Source organism: Rhinatrema bivittatum, chromosome 1, assembly GCF_901001135.1.
Source record: "Rhinatrema bivittatum chromosome 1, aRhiBiv1.1, whole genome shotgun sequence".
NCBI classification, from domain to species: Eukaryota; Metazoa; Chordata; class Amphibia; order Gymnophiona; family Rhinatrematidae; genus Rhinatrema; species Rhinatrema bivittatum.
This window is the reverse complement of record NC_042615.1, coordinates 628158818-628181487: the sequence shown is the minus strand read 5'-3', so window position 1 is coordinate 628181487 and position 22670 is coordinate 628158818. Positions and strand designations below refer to the sequence as shown.

Here is a 22670-nt window from a genome sequence, read left to right as displayed (position 1 = left end):
TTTATCCTATTTTCCTCTGATGGATCCTTCTTCTAATTTTTGAATGAAGATCTTTTGCTAAAATAGCCTCTTTCACCTCACTTTTTAACCATGCCGACAATCGTTTGGCTTTCCTTCCACTTTCCTTAATGCATGGAATACTTCTGGACTGTGCTTCTAAGATGGTATTTTTAAACAATGTCCATGCCTTTTGCACACTACCTTTGTAGCTGCACCTTTCAGGTTTTTTCTTTTTTTATAACTATTTTCCTCATTTTGTCAAAGTTAGTAGTATTAGTTTAGAATGAAAGCAGAGGGATTATTTAATTTAGATCTGAAATTGGCTTTGTGCCAAAAACATTGCATCATTCCAATGATAGCTGCTTGTCTTGAAATTTCCACAATACTTTCATTTTACAAACTGGCCTCGGCACACCATATAAATGCAGTTTCTCAATGAAAGCATAGCATGATAATGGAAAAATCATATTTTTCTTCTCCTTAAAAAAAAAAACCCTCATTAGTGCTTCAGCAAAGCAATGCACTAAATACAGGCATGTCCGAAAAAAGAATGAAACTAGCAGCCTTGTCCCTGCCAAGGTTAAACAAAGTATCTCCACCATGTTTTAAAGAAAACAAATTTCAACTGTAATTTCAATATTTCAACCTCTTGTTCTTAGCACAGTGTTCTAATTGAGGTAATACCCTGGGGTTTTTTTCTTGTAAGATTTACTTCCCTAGCAAAGCAATCACTTGTTAAAATTGGTTTGAATTTAAGGTTTCTTTATGTAATTCTTTCAATTTAGTGTAGTGAAAAGTTTAGAGTTCTTGTTTCTAATAACTTTTACATGGTATTCCAAAGCAGACCAGTGGATGAAGTTTTGGAGCAGAAAGAAGTTCTGCATGTCTCATTTTATTTCTTCTTATATCTTTAAACTTAGAGCATAATGCCTTCAAGTCAGCGACATGTAGAAATTGTTTGTTAATGTTTTATTACAAAAATGACATGAATACTTTTCTCCTGCAGTCATTTAACTTTTTATCTCAGGTTCATTGGTAAATCAAGAATTTTATAATAATATAATGTTGAAACTAATGCTCCGCACACATGGAGACAGACTAGTGATATGGAGTGGTAGGCTGTCTGTGATATAAAGAACCGTTTGAAAGGGCAGAGCAGAAGAGAAGGAAGGTGATTTTAAAGAGATTGTAGGAGGTTGTAGATTATAACTGAGTCAGGACTCTACCTGTAAGTATGCTTAGGGGTGCAGAACACTACAGGACATTTCCAGCTCCCCTCCCACTTCACTTCACAAGCCTAAGTTTAGGAAAAGACAACGTGTTCTCAGAATTAGACTTTTATTTATCAGACTTGTCAGGATTTAGCATTTAGAAGATAATTCCTGTCTCTGACATCCTGGCCACTAAGCACCAGTTTACCCTAAAGAAAGTTCTGTACCATGGGTGGTTGCAAAGATGCCATAAACCTTAGCCTGCCTAATATATTAATACTTATGGCTAACTTACTTACCCCTGGTGCCAACTTTAGGGGATTTCCCTGTTAGGCTCTGGCTGGAGGTCTGGAGAATGTGAGCAGGGGAAGAGGCTTGCTTCTGGGTCTGGTACTGGCAGAGATGCCAGGCTGTCTGGGGCTTGCTTCCGGGTCAGGTACTGGCAGAGCTGCTGGGCTGCTCCTGGCTCCTCACCGCCTCAGACTGCCATGTCACTGTCCAACCCTAAGCAGGACGTCTCCTCTCAACAGTCTCCTGGCCACACCTAGTCTTCCCCCTCCACGATAGAAGAGGGTGCTAGGCTGCATTGGGTTTGCTCCTTTTTTCTCCTTATTTGCCCTGTCTTATACTTTCTAGCTGATAAATATGATTAAGCTTGTGCATTGCAGGTCTTTTCTTCGGAGGGGGGGGGACGACAGCCATGTCTATATGCCAGTGTCAGCGTTTTCTCCATTTCAGAATGCTCCCCCTTCATCCAAGGGTGGGGGTCTTCTGACCTCTGGACTTCCTTCTTGGGGTTGGTCAGTGACTTCAGCTTATGAGCTTAAATTGCTGCATTGTCCCTCTGCCTTGGTTTTATTTACAGAGGAGCTTACAAACAGGCAGATCTTGATATGCATCCTTCATTTCTTGTTTAAAGTTCTCATCTGGGCAAAGTTTCTTTTCTGTAGCTGTGACAGTGTTTTGGGGCTTGTCAGCATACTTGTCTGCATCCCTCTTTGGCTATTATGATTCATATTAGGTGCTTTCAGTGGTAAAACATGGGATATTTATTTATTTTTAGATTTTTATATTCAGCTTTTTGGCACTTCAAAGTGGATTACATTCAGGTACTATAGATATTTCCCTATCCCCAAAGGGCTTACAATCTCCCTACAGCTGGGCGCAGACCTAAGATAAGGAACCATTAGCTCATCAGGGAAGCAAAGCATACTGCATAGAGGACAGTTAAAGAGGAAGTGGAAGTGATGTCATTTATAGCTATGTGCTGTTTTGTAATGGCATTGTAAGGGAACAGAAGCCATGCAGAAAAGTGTGGCTGATTTAGAGTATGGTTTAAGCAGAAAAAGAAGTCCTTAGAAAAGCTGGAAAAAGGCAGCTGATAAACAGAGGGACTATAAATTAGCAGGTGGAGTCTACCAGGAAGGCAGGAGAACCAGAGAAGCAAGGGCAGGTCAGAGGAAGCCAGATTTTACTGCTTTTCTGTATACTTTCCCGGTGCCGGCAGAAATTAACGCCTACCTTTGGGTAGGTGCTAATTTCTGAAAGTAAAGTGTGCCGCTTGGCTGCACATTTTACTTACTGAATTGCACGGGAATAACTAATAGGGCCATCAGCATCCATTTGCATGTTGCGGACGCTATTAGTTTCGGGGGGGGGGGGGGGGTGTTTGGCAGCGCGTTTTCAACGCGCTATTACCCCTTACTGAATAAAGGGTAAAGTTAGCACGTCGAAAACACGCATCCAAACGCGGGTTAACAGTGCGCTCCGCTGGAGGGCACTGTACTGTATCGGCCTGTTAGAGAGCAGCAGGTTGCAGCTTTAAAGGGCATTTCCAGTTGTTGCATGGGGATTTATGTCAGCCTTTATATTGTAGAAAAACTGCTTACACAAGTTTGCCTGGCTGTTTTAGGCTATCTGGCAGTTTCCTCACAGCATTCCTGTTAACAGGGCTGCTTTGTAAATATAAATATATTTTTTCTTGTATCCACTTAAAACAAAGTTACTATTAATACCTGAGATCCATTCAGAGCTGTAATAGTGTACCAAGATTAGGTTATTACCCATCAGCTCTTGATAGCTGGAGAAAAAAATAGAATAATAAGCATACTTATTGTATTGATTAAAGCAGTGGTTCTCAACTTTTTTTCTGTCGGGACACATCTGATAGTTCTCACATGCATGACACACTGAACACATGACTGTCAGAAGGCGAAATGTAAATGTACGCTTTGTAGCCACGGGAACCCCACCCCCATCCCAACCCTCAGCAATGGGTAGAAATCAAAACTAGAACATTCCCCATACAACTCACCATACAAAAAAGATATTCTGAGTGTTATCTCAATAACAGCAACACAAACTCCCTCTACTTGCCAGGCGCAATAAAAAGACTGCAGTTTACCACCAATAAACTTATTGAGAAAACACAACAAATAATGAGGTATTTTACTAGCCTATATGCTAGTAAAATATCTCACCTTGATCACACACACAAAATCGACCATCACCAAGTACAAAAAGACCACAAATTATAACTATGGAGACAGAAACTGGAATGGAAACCCAAAAAAGCCACTCTGCATGCAGTACAAAACTGGAGAAATTGAAACAGATATATAGCACCTAACTTAGAACCAGATCTGCAATAATGCATACAAACTAATCAGCAAAAAGTTACACCTGTATTATGGCATGCACTCAAATGGAACAACCCTACCTATAAAAATACTCTACAATACAACATTACAAATATTAAACCAGGCCCTAAACACCAATACACCTCCAGTTAGGGAAACAGAAAATGCCAAGCTGCTGTATATCCCTACATAGTTTTATAGTTGTAAAACTATATGAATACATGTTTCAAAAGCGCTGATGAACAGAACAACATCTAACAATTTAAAAGAATTAAAAACTCTTAAAGAAATATAAAAAATTCTCCAAACACCAATAAAATATTTCAAAACAGCAGATACATCACATAATTCCCAATAATTTAAATGACAGTCAGTCAAGAAAAATGAACTTGAAAAGCCACCTTTACTTACCCTCTCCAACAGTTCTCTTACTCCTTTCCCTGACAGGCCACACGAGAAGCAGCAGTAGCTGCTGAAGCTATCCTCATGGTCCTCTTCCTTAGGGACAACAACCAGTCTCTGGCTCTCTCTCACAGACATACGCACCAGTCACACCCTCAGGACCAGTTTCTGTGTCTCACACAAACCAGTCATTCTCACACATACACACGTCACCTCTCTGACCATTCTCAGTCACACAATGCTCTCTCTCTCTTACTTACACACAGGCTTTCAATCACACACATGTGTTCTCTCTCTCACACATGCAGGCTTTCAGTCACACACATGCTCTCTCTCTCTCTCTCTCACACACGCACACACACAGACTGAAGCACCCTCCCCCTCACATACCTACCACACACACACACACACACACACACACAAGCACTCTCCCCGTTTCAAATACATACCACACTCACACACACTGGCCTCAGCTGAACAGCTCAGTCTTCGGCTAGCAGCGGCCAAGCGCTCTGATCTTCAGGTCTCCGGTGGCGGCAGCACTCCAGTCTTGGCCCCCACTGGCCTGGTCTCTGGCAGCAGCCAGAGCTCCAGTCTTCGGGCCCCGCCAGTGCTCCAGTCTTCAGGCCCTGTGGCCTGGTCTCCGGCGGCTGCAGCGTTCCGATCTTCAGCCCCCACCAGCCTGGTCTCTGGTGGCAGCAGCACTCTGATCTTCACTTCGCCGGCTGCGGGTAGCACGAGACACACCTGCCGGTGCTTGGCGATACACTGGTTGAGAATCGCTGGAATAAAGTGATATAAGCCCACTGAACAATGTGCCTTGGATAAAAGCACTGATTCTGATTCCAAGGTTTGATTTAGTGACAGTTAAAGGTCATGACACTAGACTTATCCTCCAGTGGATCCTCATTAAAGGATTTAAAATTACTTATTCTAATTACAGTGTCTCAAACTCATCATAGTTTATTATTTTTCATTATTGTATCAGAATGGTACCAAATTGTAACTCTGCCAGGATATATAAAGGCCCTGCTGGGAAAGCTTTAGACACTTGGAATTTCTTGCTGGTTGGACCCTCTTCAGCCTGCTTTTGATTTTAATATACAGAGACACTGAAGAAAACAGTCCCTGTTCCATAGTTTTTTTTAATAGGACCTGTGGGTTTTTTTCAGTAACTTATTTTGAAGGATTAGAAGCCAATGAACTTAGCTACAAAAGGTCACTAAGAGATCCCTGTAGTTATGAAAGAATAGTTAACTAATTAAATTGGGGTGAAAAAAAATGCAAGCATATTTCTCTTTTATACCCACTGAAGTACTGAACAGAGTGCATTACACAGAGGAAAAGGAAGTTAATATTTCATTTTCTATTTAAAATGTCTTCTTCTTTTGGGAAAATTTCCCCTTGTTGCCTTGATTTCATAAATGTAAGTTTATTAAGTAATTCAAAAAAATAGATTTGTTTTAGTTTTTAGAAATTATTTTGAAAATGTAACTCATTTTAGTGTAATCATAAATGTATAACTCTTATTTTCTTCTATATAGATGTATAATTTTCACTCATTGCACATTGAATTTTAGAGCATTTTTTATATATATACAAGCCGTTAAGCCCGTTAAAACGGGCTACATTACATTTTTTTTTCAGTCCATTTTCTAACACAGCACCCTTCTACACTTTTTCTCCCTCTCTCCCCCTTCCCCTCGTTCACTCCTCCCCTTTCCTCCACTCAGTCTTACTCACCCTCTGCCTCCCACTGCCTCCTTCCCCTCACTCTCACCTCCCTCCCCTTCCCTCAGTCACTCCCACCTCTCTCCCCTTCCCTCAGTCACTCCCCACCCTCTCTCAATCCCATCCCCTCCCCCTTAGCCCTCCTCCACTCCCTTTTTCTCTGCTCCACAACTTCGTACCCTTCCACTTACTCACATCCCTGTCTCTCACCTCTCCCTCATTCTCCCTCTCCCCCTTCCACTTACTCACATCCTTGTCTCTCACCTCTCCTTCATTCTCCCTCTCCCCTCACTCCCTACCTCCCTCCCACACACTCACCCACTCCTCCCTCCCTCTCACTCAGTCCCTCCCCCTCCCTCACTCTCACTCAGTCCCTCCCTCCCCCTCCCTCAGTCCCTCCCCCCCACTCAGTCCTCCCCCTCACTCAATCCCTCCCTCCCTCTCACTCAGTCCCTCCCTCTCACTCAGTCACTCCCTCCCACTCTCTCCCTCCCTCCCTCTCACTCAGTCACTCCCTCCCACTCTCTCCCTCCCTCTCACTCAGTCCGTCCCTCCCTCTCTCTCTCTCCTCCCTCCCTCGCTACTGGCCGCCGCCGCCCGCTGCCTCTTCCGCGCATTTGCGGCACGTTGGTCAACCTTCAATTATTAGGTTGATGGGGAGAGGGGATACTCTGTAATCTCAAATTTTCAAAGAAGTTTCTAGATGGACAACACTGGTCCATGATTGCAGTCACAAGGGAATTATTGATTTGAACTTTTACCTGACCAGGTCCAGTTTTTCATAATGGCACATTCTTATCTCACCACTATGGTGAAAAAGAAAAGGAAATTGAGGTCTTCTCTGCTGAGTCCTTATTTGTCCCTGCCAGCATTTTTGGACAGTTTTTTGGTTCAACAGGAGCAAAGCCCTGGATGAGTCTTTGGCTGGGGGAGTTCTATCCTTGTCAGAGAGACACTATTGAGCTGCAGAGTATGGGTTTATTCCCTCCGCACCTTGAGCACAGAGAAGAAACAGCAGTCCTACTGTGCTAGAGCCAGTGAAAGTGGTGCTACCAAAAGCAGATGAAAGGGTGGCTTTGACCATGATTTAATCTACCCCTGGAAGAAATACTAAAACGGTTGTGCATTTCAGTGAAATCTTTCTGTAACTGTCCCCTGTGAGCTTTGAGACTCTCTATACGATGACTAAAAGAAGTCTGTCAATTGCAGATCCCAAATTATATCTCAGATGGGACTGTCAGCAGTGGAGGTCAACAAAGAGAGGCAGTTTGAGTCACAGAGACAAGGCAGGATAAATGGTCCAGTGGACTGAGAACACCGAAAGTAGTAATATTGGACTCAATATAAATGGCGATTGGGTCTTAATAATATTATTTCTCCAAGGGCAAGCAGGATGGTAGTCTTCACAACTGGGTGACATTATCAGATGGAGCCCGGCACGGAAAACTTTTGTCAAAGTTTCTAGAAACTTGGACCAACCTTCTGAGCATGCCCAGCATGTTGCTAACCACGTATCCACACGGGGTCCCTTTTCAGTCTCTTCTGCGAAGCTGTCGCCATGCAGTTCAGGAGCTCGCACTTTTTTTTCCCTAAAATGTGTTTTTTTCCTTGCTTCCACGCGTCACGTAAGGTCCCTCTCCCTTCCTTTGGAGATCGATAAGTTTCCTCAGGTATTCGCGGTCGATCGCAGATGGAACTCCTTCCAGATACCCGCCGACCATCTAACGCACACAATGGCATCGTCCGGCTTCTGCCGATGCCCCCAGTGCCCGTGGACTATGTCCTTCACAGACCCCCTCAAGGTCTATGTACTTTGTCTGGGGGCCTCCCACGATGTCTGTGTTTGAGAGTTTTGCACCCAAATGACCCCGAAGAGTTGCAGGGCTTGCCTTGACAAAATGAAGAAATTGTTTGAGGCAAAACCTCCGGAGCCTTGTTCCCTTGTGCCTGTCGGGCATGCTCCGAGGTGGGCATGGGAAACTGCCCACTGTCTGTCCCTTCCCACTCCCCTTCAGGCTCCTCGACGTTCCCCTCAGCTTTGGCGAAGGATTGTGGAAATCACCTGGAATGATTCAGAAAGCATCAGCATCAATCCTCTTCTTCCTCTAAGAGGGACCGAGAGAGGGCATCAACTTCGGTGCCTCCTACGAAGTGATCAAAGGCAGAGCACATCATTGTCTCCGAACCCACCGATGCCTCTAGGCGGCCTCCACCGATTCCGGTAGAGTGATCAGTTCCCCTCCAACCAGAGGTTCCACCGATTCCGCCCGCTCCTCCTCAGACAGTGCTCTCTTTCCAAACATTCGAGAAGGAGCTCAAAAGGCGTGTGTGGATGGCGGTCAGCCAGGCCCTGCAGGGCCTCAAGCCTCTGGTTCCCTGGGTACAGCCTCCACTGCAGGAGCCTGCTACACCTGTGCTTGCACTATTGTTGGAAAGGTTTGACATGCTGCTCGGGATGTTCCCTACGCAGCCAGCACTGGTGCCTCAGGCTCTTCAGAGGCCTTTGAGCACATCGCTGCCATTGCTACCGGCCCCCATACCGATGAGCAACTCCTCGGAAGAGGACACACCATTGGGCTCGATGGCGGACCGGAGGCTCGTGATGACCCTTCACCATCCAGCTCTTCCAGGGCCCTCAGAGTTGATTCCACTGATTCCTTCGGTGCCCCTGATGCCGATGGCACCTTCGGACCTCTTGAGAATTTGAGGCCCTCCGATGCCCCCAGTGCCTCCCTCTTGCAAGTGGGTACATATGACTTGCACTCAGAGGTTCAGGACTGTTTTGCAGACCTGCCCTGCACTGGAGAGAACCTGTTTGGCAACCAGATCAAGGAGGCTGTGGCTCAGCTGAAGGACTATTTAGAGACCCTTCAACAATTGTCGGCTAGTACTTCTGACACCCAGCCTCCTAGGTAGCCCGCTCGGTCATATCTGAAGTGCCCTTTTTTCCGGCCCCGCAGGTATTACCCTCCTGCCGTGAGATCTAGGCCTCAGCGGCCAGTGAGGAAACCCAGGCAAAGGCAGTGTCTGCCCCCAAAACCCTGCCACCGGTTTTTGCTCAATCTGCCATAATTGAGGAAAATGTGGCACCAAGAGCTAAGGCTGAAAGCTTGAAAAACAGCATGTCCTAACTTGCATCTGTTGAATTTTGAAGTCACCTATCATCTCACATATTTACTGGATAGACTTGGCATGGAGGAGTAGCCTAGTGGTTAGAACAGTGGGCTTTGAACCAGTGAGACCAAGGTTCAAAGCCCACTGCTGCTCCTTGTGACCAGAGGGCTCACAAATCTAATCTGCTTTGACATGCCAAAAAAAGAATAAGGACTGCATCAGTAACATGGACATACCAATACCAACAAATTGTGAATAAAGACGAAGTCTAACATTCGAAAGGGCACCCATCCAGTGCTTCCAAACCCCTGGGGGAGAGAGTTTATCTCTCTGTGCAGAGACTGAAACGTATCTTTGCCAGTTGGAAGAGAGTTCTTCCCATCTACGTGACACCTGCCCACTTGAGGAATCTATTTTTCCACTCCCTGGAGGGTAGACGTTCTCCTGGCTTTGGCAGCCGATATTCCTGCACAGATAGAGGAAGATATTATACAAAGAGAACATGGTGCTGCTGTGGATCAAGAGCTGTGCCATTTCCATACATTTACAACAGTAAAGAAATTATGACACTAACACAGTGACTCTAGTTGTTTATTTGGCATTCTCAGCACACATTGGGGCAAACACACATTGATTACCCCAGAGATCAGATAAAGGACTAACAGGAGTCACCTTTAGCACTTGGGGACTTGGGTCATCTCCCACCCCCCACTTGACAAAGGAGCCAGGCCCTGGAAGGAAGAATCGGTGTACAAGCTAGCTTGGGAAGGTTACTGTCCCGACGAGTAAAATATTTTTATGGCCTCATCGGGTAGCAATCCACACCCAGGGATGGGATTGGAATTCTTGCAAATATCTCTAAATCCTTACAACTTAGGTAGAAGCAATTTTTGTCTTATTGTTCAATAGCACTTTCCTTAGATGCACAATACTTTCTTCATTATCCTTGTAACTGCTTGAATTCAAGAAGATATATATTTTTTAATGAACCACATCATGTAAAAATGTTTCTTCAAAGTAAAATTTGGCTTATATCCAGGGATGACCCTGTTAATTATGGTCTCTTTCTATGGGAGTGAGGAGAAGAATGGTAGATTCATTATCCCATATTTAGATAATTGTGCCTCACTTGCAGCTCTTTCTAATTTTTCTTTTGAGAAACTATGTGAATTTTTAAAATCTTTTTTCTGTGTTTACTGTCTTGGTTCTTCATTGTGTTGAAAAATAATAGTCATTAGTGTCACTTAGTTATTTGTTGTTATAGCTTTATGTAACTGAAGGGTTTGCTGTAGTGTATCTATATATTTCTTAAACATATTATTTTCTTTTTTTGTTTTATTTTTTTTCTCTATATATATTGTAAACATTTAATAAAGGAATTTAAAAGAAAAAATAGCTTCTACAACATAGACTGATTTATTAAACCTCACAAAAATATGGCAACTATAATGTGCATTATTAATGTGCTTTAGCAGCTGATTTTAACACAATTTATATTACAGTAAAAGAGGCCTGTTTACTAAATTAGTAAAAAACCAAAAGAAAGGAGAGGGAAAATGTAAATCTCCCAAACAATTATTTACTTAAAAAACCATTCATTTATTTCAAAACAAAACCATTAAATGAGCAGAGACGGTATCAGAGCAAAAGTGCCTCTATTTTAATCCACTGTCTCTCGCCCGCAATGGGCCTCAGGCAGTATCAGCCTCAACAGCACTGTAATCATCTACCGTCATGCTCATGAAGTATTATTTTATTTAAGATTTATGCCTTTAATTATTTTTTTACAAAAAAAATATTATTTTATTCCATCCCTACTAGCTGCCCCACACTAAAAACAACAAAATACTTAGCTCATGTAATCCGGTGTTCAAAAAATTTTTGCTGTTCAAAATTTTCCCAACATGGACCATGTTTCAGGCAACCGGCCTTCATCAGGGGATGAATTTTAAATCAATCATCACCAAAACATCTTTGCATAACCATATCCTAGAAAATATATAATGTTTTTATGTATATTATAATAAAAACTTCTTACTCACAAATAACTCCAAACCACAGGCTAACATCCCACTCAAAATCCATATACAACACTACAAATCTTACCTTCTTTAAGATATGTGGTTTTCACAAATAGCGCCATAACGCTCCCAGCTCCCACCCTACACTTCCTCGATTTAAATGCCTGCTACACTAATATCACAGGAAGTAAGCCTCAGCACAGCTGTCAATCAACAAATCCTGAGTAGTAACATTCTTGCAAACTCTATCAAAATCAAAAGACAGACCAATCTATTTCTTTGTTCAATCCTCTAGGTGTCACGGTTTCAAAATAGTAAATCCACTTTTGTTCTCATTGTAACAAATACCTATCAAAATCGCCACCACGAGAAGTATTTAGGTTGCTCTATTACTGCAAATGTTAAATCCGCAAAACAATGTTGCTGAGTAGAACAATGCTGAATCAAGGGGGCTTCCAACCGGTTCCTCACTGCGGTGCTCAATCATGTGCATACGCAAACACCATTTTGTTTTACCTATATACAGAAGTGGACAAGGGCACCATATACCATATATTACACCTACAGAAAAACAATTCGACAAGCTCGTAACCAGAATTTACCCCCTCTAAAAAAAAAAAAAAAAAAAAAAAAAAGAAGGAAGGATCTCTTCAGACAAATATTGTTCACAAATTGAGCATTTATTGCAAGGATAATGTCCCAAATTACCCAATGCAACTGCAGGGATACAGCTTGCTTCCTCCTCAAAGTTTGAACGAACAGTCATATCTCTAATGTTCCTGCCATGCTTCAAGGCAAAACACAGCATTTCTGAAAAATTTTTATGTAACTCTAAAATATGCCAGTGTTTTTTTATACTATTTTTTACCCAATATATGGAAGAAGAAAAAGGTAACACACACATAGATTTCTGTGCCTCAGTGTCCAAGATGTTATTAGTCGGCATAAGCAGCAAGTCACGATTAACCCAATGGGCACGTTTATAAGCTCTTCTCAAAATATGTTATGGGTAACCTCTCTGAGCAAAGTAACTAATCATCTCTTTTGCCTTCAGCTTATAATCCTAGATATTGAAACATAACTTTCTCAAATGTAAAAACTGTCCAGAAGGGAGGTTCCTCCGTAGATGTAATGGATGACAGCTATCATAACATAATATTGTGTTTCTATGCATGGGTTTCCGATGTATAGTAAAACCAAAATTCAATTCCTGAATAGTAATAAATATATCTAAATAGGGTAAGCCTACTTCACTGTTAGAAGAAGTGAAACTTAAATTAGGGTCACAAGACCCTGGCAATTACATACATTTAGTGAAATCACTGGCATCCCCTTCCCAGACAATCAAAATGTCGTCAATATAACACTTCCACAATTTGATATGTTGCAGAAAAGGATTTATTGGAAGCCAGATATATTCAAAATGTCCCATGTATAGATTAGCCACATCAGGGGCCATAGTGGCCCCCATTGCTATTCCCTTAAGGGTAGATTTTCAGAGGGTTACGCACGTAACCCCTGAAAACCTACCCCAAACCCCCCCTGCTCACGCCGAGCCTATCTTGCATAGGCTTCCAGCACGCACAAAGCCCCGGGACATGCGTAAGTCCCGGGGCTTTTCTGGGTGGGGGGGGGGCGTGTCGCGACCGGCGTGTCATCAGGGGCGGGTCGGGCGTGAGGCGGCCGGCGTGTCATCCGGGGGCGTTCCGGGGCGTGGCCGCGGCCTCCGGACCAGCCCCCGGACCGGAACATGGCGCGCGGCAGCCGGCCCAGCGCGCGCAAAGTTACGCCTGCCTCGAGCAGGCGTAACTTGTTCAACAAAGGTAGGGGGGTGTAGATAGGGCTGGGGGGGTGGGTTAGGGAGGGGAAGGTGGGGGGCGGCCGAAGGAAAGTTCCTCTGAGGCCGCTCCGATTTCGGAGCGGCCTCAGAGGGAACGGAGGCAGGCTGCGCGGCTAGGCACGCGCAGTCTGCCGATTTTGGGCAGCCTTGCGCAAGCCGGCTGCCCAAAATTATACCATTATATTGACAATTTGTGTGCTGCTGTGTGAGATATATGTATATATATTTTATATTTTATGTCATTGCTGATATCTTATCATTCATCTTTCTTTTTCTCTAGGTGGTGATTTCCTTTCCTTTTTAAGAAAGAAGAAGGATGATCTGAAACCCAAACAGTTAGTGAAATTTGCATTAGATGCTGCTGCTGGAATGGCTTACCTTGAGTCTAAAAACTGTATTCACAGGTAAAGAGAATTATTTAGCAAAAACATGTGTAATTTTTCTGCAGTTTTAAATAGCAGAGAAATGCAATTATTGGTTACTGCAAAGTTGCGAAACATAAGTGGTATTTGGTGTCTGTGCTTTGTCAGCTCTATTTATTTTCCTTACAGTATCAGCTTACCTATTTCTTTATTTCATTCTTTTCCTTAACCTTCATCTTGTCAGACAAATCTATTAATTTCTTTGACTGAGTGACCAGAGAGTTGGAACACGGGAGAGTGCTAGATGTAGTGTACTTGGATTTCAGTAATGCCTTTGACGCAGTTCAACATGGGCAACTATAAATAAATTGAGCACTCTTGGTATAGGCCCTAAAGTAACTGACTGGGTTAGAAATTGGTTGAGTGGGAGGCAGAAAGGGTAGTGGTAAATGAAGTTTACTCCAAGGGGATGAGCTTTAATAGTGGTGTGTTGCAGGGATTGGTCCTTAGACTATTTTTTTTTCAACATTTTTGTAAGTGATGTTGCAGAAGGGCTATATGGTAAAATTTGGCTTTTTATGGATAATATCAAATTCAGGAACAAGATAGATACCCAAGGAGGTGCAGTAAAAATAAATGAATAAGAGGCAGGATCTAGTGATGTTTGAGAAATGGTTTTGATGATAAAAAATGCAGTTATACATTTGGAATGCATAAAGTGAAGGGATTGGCATAGTATAAGTGGTTTCTTCAATTAAAACCCGCTTAAAATCCCTAAGGTGTTGAAATTCTGTGCATGAAACAAGAGTGGGGTATTGGGGTGATCATATCTAATGATTTCAAAGTGGCCAAATAGGTGGATAAGATAAAGGCAAAAGCCAGAAAAATGCATGGGTGTATAGGGGAAGAAATAGCAGAAAAAGGAAACGATATTTCCCCTGTACATGACATTGGTGAGACCTCATTTGGAATATCCATACCTCATTTGGCATATCCATATCTCATTTGGCATATCCAGCATAGCTCTCTGCTTCAACTGCAGGGGAGAAAGTCTGATACTTCACGCACATCCAACATAGCTCTCTGCTTCAACAGCAGGGGAGAAAGTCTGATACTTCACGCATATCCAACATAGCTCTCTGCTTCAACGGCAGGGGGAATGTAGAAAGGTGGATCTATATACAGACAATAACCAACAAGGACTGAGTTACATAGTCTGGGTAAACAAAGGCATGGGTGTAGCTTGCTTATTGCGGCGGTTACTACCCCTAACTATGATAGATATTCACTTGGATGCAGTTCCAATACTGCTCTCTACATTAATGGTGGGGGTGGAAGGGAAATTGAACCAAAAGGTTACTAAGAGCCAAGAGTAACAGAAGTATGAGAGGAAAAAAAAAAAAGGAAAAAAAATGCATAGCTTGCTGGGCAGACTGGATGGGCCGTTTGGTCTTCTGCCGTCATTTCTATGTTTCTATAATACTGTGTACAATTCTGGAGACTGCATCTTCAAAAGAATATAAACTGAATGGAATTATTCCAGAGGGTGTCTACTAAAATGGTCTGTGGTATTCATTCTAAACCATATGGGGACAGACTTAAAGATTTAAACATCCATGTTGTCCAAACCAGACAAATAGTTTATGTACCCCCCTGCCAGCAGATGGAGACAGAGAGAAAAATCTAAAACTTTACTTCACACTCTTGACTTTGCTGCCTTCAGTTCTTCAGTATTTCTCTGTCTCCAGCAGATGGTGCAGACATGTGGACTGATGCTGCAGTTTCAAGTAGGCTGCTCCCTGAAAGGCTTTAGGTCCAGTTTTGCAGTGGAGTGTAGGCCAAGTCTTGGGAGCACTCTGGGTGGGACTGATTATCCCTTCCCTCTTAGGAACCGATTCAATTGGGATCTAAGTTCCCACATCGATGAGTCAAGCACCAGGTGATTCTCCTTTGTTCCCTTGGTTGGTCCAGCAGCAGGAGCTATGGACTGCACACTTTCCTTCTATTCTGGAAGAGCAACAAGGATGTAATAAAATTTACTTAAAAAAAAAAAGGTTTCCAACAAAGCCTTTTCCCTGGATTGTCTCTCAGACTCATATTACAATCTGCTGGATTTGGAATGAGGTGAACTCTTCCCTGTCCCCTTCTTCTGATAAGGCTGTAAAAAGGGCTCTCTATCTCTCTAGAAATCCTGGCCGTTAGTTTGGGAAAAGGCAGCCCAGCTGCCTGAAGTCAGTGTAACAGCATTAACCGATGTGAACAAGCTGAGGAAGTCTCTTAGCCCTCAGGTACCCTAGTAAGTGAGTCAGATTTGGCCTGGGGTGGAGTTCAGCAGCTCACATGGCCAACATCATCATTGTACAGACAAATGTTTTGAACTGATACTCTTGAGGCCCTGAATTTTAAGGACTGGCAGAAGCAGCCTCTGCCATACTAGCAATCAGGTGGGGCACCAATGTGAATGGATTTCAGATCAACCCACTGAAGCTCCAAGATGAGTAAGTTCTTCGGCCAAAAAAGAAAAGCAGGAGCCCCGGGTTTTGGGTATTCTTGTAGAACCATAACCATCCAATCTCCTGCATTTGTTTCTGCCAGGAACCTGGACATTCCTTTGACCGAGTTCTAGAAATTCAAGCAGAGGTGCTCCTTCACCCTTTCTCCCAATCAGTGGGTTCTTCCCTAGAAGATATCTTCCATTCTCTTTTACAACTTTGGCTGTTGAGAGAACCAGGCTTTTCCTCATCAGGTAGTTTAGGCTGGCCAGTTGCATATTCTCTAGTAAGCTATGTTAGGGCGAGGCCAGGTCAGCGATGGCTTCTGATACTTGGGTGCCAAGCATACATTCCATCATTGAGCATCATGCTCCCAGGCTCTTTCCTGGAAGCGGATATCCACCTTCTGGCTCAGCGAGATAGTCACCTAGGGATGCAGGAATCTCATAGCCAACCAGCTCATATTGTATCTTTTCTGTTAAGCCCTGACAGAATACTGCGCCTCTTCATTCCAATGGAGCTCAGAAGCAAGGGAGCAAAATTGGATAGCATACTACCCCACGGTCTGGGGACCTTGACACAAGCGGAGCAACTCGGCAGCTGCCGAAGATGCTCAAGCTGGTTCATTGAATACCAGGAATGCCTGAAGGTCAGCAAAGATGGGATCATTTCTCTCCCAAAGAGGAGAAACCCAAGCCAGGGCCTGGCCCGAAAATAATGAAATAATAAATCTTACTTTGGCCTGGTCAGAAGCAAAACTGGTTGCTTACAGCTCAAACTGGATGAGGCATTGATTAATAAAACCTCAACAAGCCTTGGAGTCACTGTCATAACGAGGTGGCAGTGACAAGCGCAAAGTAGCTACCGATGGAGCAAAGTTGGTACAGGGGTCATTGGTCAAGTAGGGGCAGGTGAGGCTTATGGGTCTGACAGCCTGAAAATCATTTATGTGGAGGATATGGTCTTGCAGAAATCCAGTAATGTGTTCCAGGTGACACTGATACTGATAGACCATCCACACCAGGCCCTGAAAGAACTCAGGCAGAGACACATCAGCAGAGCTCATGGCCTCAGCAGACTGTTATGTCTTAGGATAGTGAGCCCTTGGGCTGCTGTTGGATTGGCACAGCCTAGTTCATAAGAGCACGGACTAGGCCCCAGCAGGCAGCAACTGACGTGTTACTGGCTAGGGTCAGGACAGCCAGTGTCGAGGCAGAAACAGAATGCAGGCTAAAGTCAGGGTTGGCAGAGTTCAAGCAGCAACAAGAAGACAAATTGAGATCAGGGCTGGCAGAGTTCAAGCAGAAACAAGGAGACATGCCGAGGTCAGGGCTGGCAGAATTCAAGCAGAGATTATGAGACAAACTGAGGTCAGGGAAGCAACGAGAAGACAGTCCAAAGTGAAGGAAAGGCACGGAGATAGAAGCAGAGCAAGACAGGAAGCAGGCAAAGTCTGGAACGGAAGCAGGAACAGGAGTAATGACATCTAGGCAAGAAATCCATGAGAGCTACTGTTGAGGTGCCGGCTAGGTGCACTGAGCTTCCTTATATCTCAAGGCATTGATTGTCATCTGTCAGCGCCACAGAAAGTCCCGGATACAGGGCCTTTGAAGGCTCAGAGATTGCAGTCTGCATCCTAATCAGTGTCACTGGATGCAGTATAGTGCTGGAAGCTTATGACGGAGGAGCCTACGGCCAGAAGGCACTACTCGGGAGGTAAGAGGCAATAGAATAACCTTCAGAGTCCATATTGATGCTACTTGTTGGTCAGAAATCAACTTAAATTTTAGGCAGAAAATATTTTCTTTCCCATAAATCATAAATTGCTCAGAATGGGATCTATTTGACTTGAAAATGTGAAAATAAAGTAGCAGTTATTAGATTGGTAGCATAGCGTACAGAGCAGCAAAATCTGATGACTCTGTTTCAAAATCCTATCATGCTACAAACTGAAACTGACCTTTAATAGGCCACTTTATTTTCTAGAGTAATTTCATTGGGGTTTTTTTTTTAATCTTTATTAATTATATCTGAAATTTACAAAGCAAATAAACTTTGCAGAGAAACAGAATGAGAAAATTCAATTAGAGCCCAAGATTATAACCCAATGAAAAGAAAAGTATATCATATATTTTCTTATTGCTATAGTCCACAGTAAAAGGGGAAGAGAAGGGTTTATAGCTCAAAGGGCTCAAAGTAAGTAAAGGTTGCCAAAACCACTTAAAATCTCAATGCTATCACACTCATATTATGATTCCCAGGCTTTAAAATCACAGTAGAACTCAGGCTCTCACAAAATGTTACCTTTAGTCTAATTTTCTTTCTCTATAATGTCCATCTTTAGAATAACACAAGCTATGTCATGCCACATTGTGCATTTTGGGCGTGGGATGCCTACTGCTCAGATTTGATGTATTGGTAATTGACAGTTTTATTAATATATAAAAGTTTTAGAGTGACAGAAAATTGAAAAGAAAATTTTAAAATTAACCATATAGAGCAAAATTAAGATATCTTTATAGTCTATCAAAAGCTGGTTTGTGTTCTGAAATGTATTCTTTTAATGTGCTTCTAGTCATTCTTACATATCTTGTCCATCAAATATAATACATAGCTGGTGTGGGAAATAATAAAATCATTTACCTTGCAAATTTTTCTTGTGTGCAAATTTTGGAAACTTATTATACTGCGTATTTTCTCTATGAATCTTGAATATTGCTAGAATTACCATTTTCCTCCCTTGGGATCCACTACAAGCTTCTAAAGTGTTTCCTCTTTTATATCTGTTACATACAAGAATGATACCCAGCATTGTGTTTCACATCTGATGCTCTAAGTTTAATAGTAGTTAATTTTGGTATGAATGTGGACTTTGTCATTTCTCCCCTCAATTATTATTCTGATTTTTCTTCTCATGTCCACAGTTATGCTTTCACATATGCTATAACTATATTACAGACTAAACATGTGAAGAAATAAATTCAGTTATATATTAGTACATGTTATTAAAAAGAGAATAAAGTTGAAATTAGAGAACAGGAAAGGGTGAGGAGTAGTGTATTATGTCAAAAATAATATCCAAGCAACTTGAAATGTAAGCGACATGGGGTAGGGAAGAAGCATTATGGGCTCTTCTTGAAAAAGAAAATGGTGCTTCCATTTACATCGGTGTGGGCTACAGGCCTCAGATTCAGTCAGAAGAACTGGGCAGAGATCTGATCAAAGACATTCAAAAAGTGGGAAAGAAAGGAGAAGTGTTGCTCATTGGAGATTTTAATCTTCCAGATGTAGACTGGAGTATCTTTTCTGCGGAATCTACAAGTAGAGAAATAGTAGATGCCCTTCAAGAGGCTCTGCTCAATAAATAGTAATAGAATCCACAAGGGAGGGTATGGTACTCGCCCTGGTGCTCACAAATGGGGATAATGTTTCTAATGTCTGAGTAGGTGCCCATCTGAGCACCAGTGATCATCAGACGGTATGGTTTGATATCGCAAATAAGATTTGTAGAAGTTGCAAAAGACTCAAGTTTTGAATTTCAGAAATACCAACTTTCTCAAAAATGGGGATGTTCCTGGAGGAAGTACAAGAAGACTGGTAGAAAATGGGTGAGATGGAACAACAGTAGGCCAAATTAAAAGAAGCTATTGCAAAGGCAACAAATCTATATGTTAGAAAAGTAAACAAAAGAAAAAGAAACCGAGCTGGTTCTCAAAGGAGATGACTGAAAAAATAAAGGCAAAAAGAACAGCATTCAGGAAGTATAAAGGATGCCAAAAAGAGGAGCAAAGGGAAGAATACCTGGTGAAACTGAGGGAGATGAAGGAAGAAATCAGGAAAGCAACAGATTAAGCGGATGAAAGGATCGCCAAATAGGTAAAGTGAGGTGACAAAACATTTTTCAGATATATAAGAAAAAGGGAGGCCCGAGGTAATATAATGAAATTGAAAGGTGACGAGGAGCAATGTGTGGAAAAAGACAAAGAAATAACAGAAATATTAAATACTTTAGTTCTGTGTTCACTAAAGAAGACCCTGAAGAAGGGACCGATGTTGAGTAGATGCAACTCCATTTATAGAAGAGAATGTATGGGAAGAGCTAGAAAATCTGAAAGTGGACAAGGCCATGGGGCTGGATGCGGTACATCCTAAGATATACCATACTGGGTCAGGCCAAGGGTCCATCAAGCCCAGTATCCTGTCTCGAACAGTGGACAATCCAAGTCACAAGTACCTGGTGTCTGTTTCAGAAGACCTGCAAGGAGAGCCTGAATGATTTAAATATGTTTATCCTGGAGGAGAGGAGGTACAGGGGAAATATGATACAGAGTTATGTTTGGTCCGCAGGCTGCTCCTGCAAACCACCTCTCTTACCTCCCCGGCCAGGCAGTCCCTGCTGGCTTACCACGTAGCAGGATGCCATTGGCCCCAATCAGCCATGCTTCTTCTTAGGTGCACGCATGCCTGACGTCACTGTATTTATAGGGTCCAATGCGAGAAAAGCCCTGCAGCACCTCCTGAATACCTGATACACTTAGCTCTATAAAAGGCTTTCGCTGTCTTTCCCTCATTGCCTTAGTAACGAGTCCAGCTACCGAGTGTAGTGCGTGTTGCTTCCCAAGCCTGTTCCATTCTTTGTCTTCAGCCTGCCCCAGTCCTTGTCTCTGCCTACTCTAGTCATCACCTGCTCAACCCAGACCTGCTTCTGCCTTGCCTGTCTGCCCCAGCCCTATATCTTCCTCTTCCTCGGGTGGACCTCTGCCTGGACTTTGGATACGCCTAACCGCTGCCTGCCCTTGACTTGGGCCTGGACTCGGGACACACCTGACTGCTACCTGCCTCTGACCCTTGTCCGGACATTGACACGTCTACTCGCCGCTTTACCTATGACCTTCGTCTGGCCTTGGACCACGTCTCCAGTCATCAGCAGAGATCCTCGCCTAAGTCCTGCTGGACCCGGCACTCAAAGGCTCAATCCGAGGGGAACATGGGCTTTTGAAAGGTGAAGATCATGTCCAGTTTCTGCTTTGCCTGGGTCTGCCTGCTGATGGCGAGTACCTGCAGCGCTCCTCCCTGCAGGTAGAGCCAATCTCACCTCAGCTCAATGGTCCACAGGCACAACAAGATATTCAGATATCTGATAGATTTTAGCAATGCACAAACTTCAAACCTTTTCCACTGGAAAGGAAACAGTCGAACTAGGAGTCATGATATGAAACTCCGGGGAAAGACTCAGAACCAATATCAGGAAATATTTCTTTACGGAGAAGGTGGTGGATGCCTGGAATGCTCTCCCAAAAAAGATGGTGAAGGCAAGAACCTGCCATAACTGTTTAAATGTTAAATAAGTTATCTGTATAACCTGCCATAACTGTTGTAATTAAGCTTCCATATATATCCTCTATATAATCTATATATCCCCATTAACTACTGTAATTAAGCGACTATGTTTAACCCCGTTAATCTACCTCTCATGTAAACTCTGCTACGTTCCTCTACCTTTCTCAGCTGCTGGCTTTCCTCCTTTCACCTCCTCCATCTCTCTCCCCCCCTTTTTCACTCCTGCTCCATCCCCCACTCCCTGTTTTTTGTAATTTCCTCCTTCCTCAAGTTTATTGTGAACCGGCGTGATGTGCTTGCACGAACACCGGTATATTAAAAGCTGTTAATTAAATAAATAAATAAATAAATAAGAACAAACATGGCAGATTTCTAAAGGCATAAAGAAAAGCATGGTGTAACATTTCTGCATGGGGATAACTTGCACAGAGTGGCAGTTACTACCCTTAACACATGGGAATAATCTTCACAGAGTGGCAGTTACTTCCATAAAGCAAATTGCTGGGTAGACTGAATGGCCTATCTGATTTTATCTGTCAACACTATTATGTTAATATGCTATGATAATAGGGGGGGGGGGTCATTTATCAAATCGCATTAAGGCCTTATCGCGGGCATTAAGGCCCTAACACGCGTGATAATGCCATAATGTATGTGATAATTAACACATCTGTGTATGCAAATTTTTAAAATGTAGTCAAATGGGAGGAGTTTGGGCGGAGTTATGAAAATGATGGGTGCTTAACGTTGCATACGATAGCATAACGCATGCTATTGCAGGATTTAATGCCGAAAATAACTACACCTTTTTTCCTAGCGCTATGCAATGCATTATACCTGAAATGGGATTTGAGATAAATATCGCAAATCCCGTTTCAAAGGGGGAGAGGGGAGGGGAGAGAGAGCCTCTGGGGAGGCACACATATTAGGCCACTTTTTATACCACTGTTAGAGGGGCCATTAAAGCTATCAAGCTAGGTCAAGAGTACAATGTACAAATCTCATCTTTGTGTACCTTTCATCACTCCAAATCACATAAAATCTTCACTGTCTACTGTGCTGTTCCTACCTTTGACTGTACATGTAAAACTGCCCCCCAAAACCTCGGCTACCACCAAAACCTCACCTTGAGTTACTAGTTGCCCCTCTTACAGTGGTACAAACAGTTTACTCATATGAGCGCCTTATAAAGTGTCTCCCTCTCCCTCTCTCCAGCTGCAGCCCAGAATGCAATAAAAGCCTGTCTGGGTACTTCTCAGCTTGCGATGTGAAAATAGAAATTTTACACGTGTTGCGGTTAAATAGCTATACGGTATCTGGAAAATTACCCTAAATAGGCCCCATTTTTTTTTTTTTTTTTAAGCGCGGGTGCTGTTCTCGCAAAATTTGTAGCAAAATGATGAATCTAGCTCAATGATAATTGTGCTTTGCAAGCTTACATCTATGAAAGCCTGGGGGAAAAATTAAATTTAACAATGGAGTTGCTGGCAGCAATGCAAAGGAATTAAGATGGTTATT

The 22670-nt window shown here is 42.9% G+C and overlaps 1 protein-coding gene across 1 annotated transcript in view; it reads left to right on the top strand.

The window, feature by feature from the left end:
• FER (FER tyrosine kinase) overlaps nt 1-22670 on the top strand; it is a 612331-nt gene that overhangs the window by 449276 nt on the left and 140385 nt on the right. Inside the window, exon 17 of the mRNA XM_029572126.1 lies at nt 13239-13362. Coding sequence (XP_029427986.1) covers nt 13239-13362 — 124 coding nt within the window. The remainder of the gene's footprint in view (nt 1-13238; nt 13363-22670) is intronic.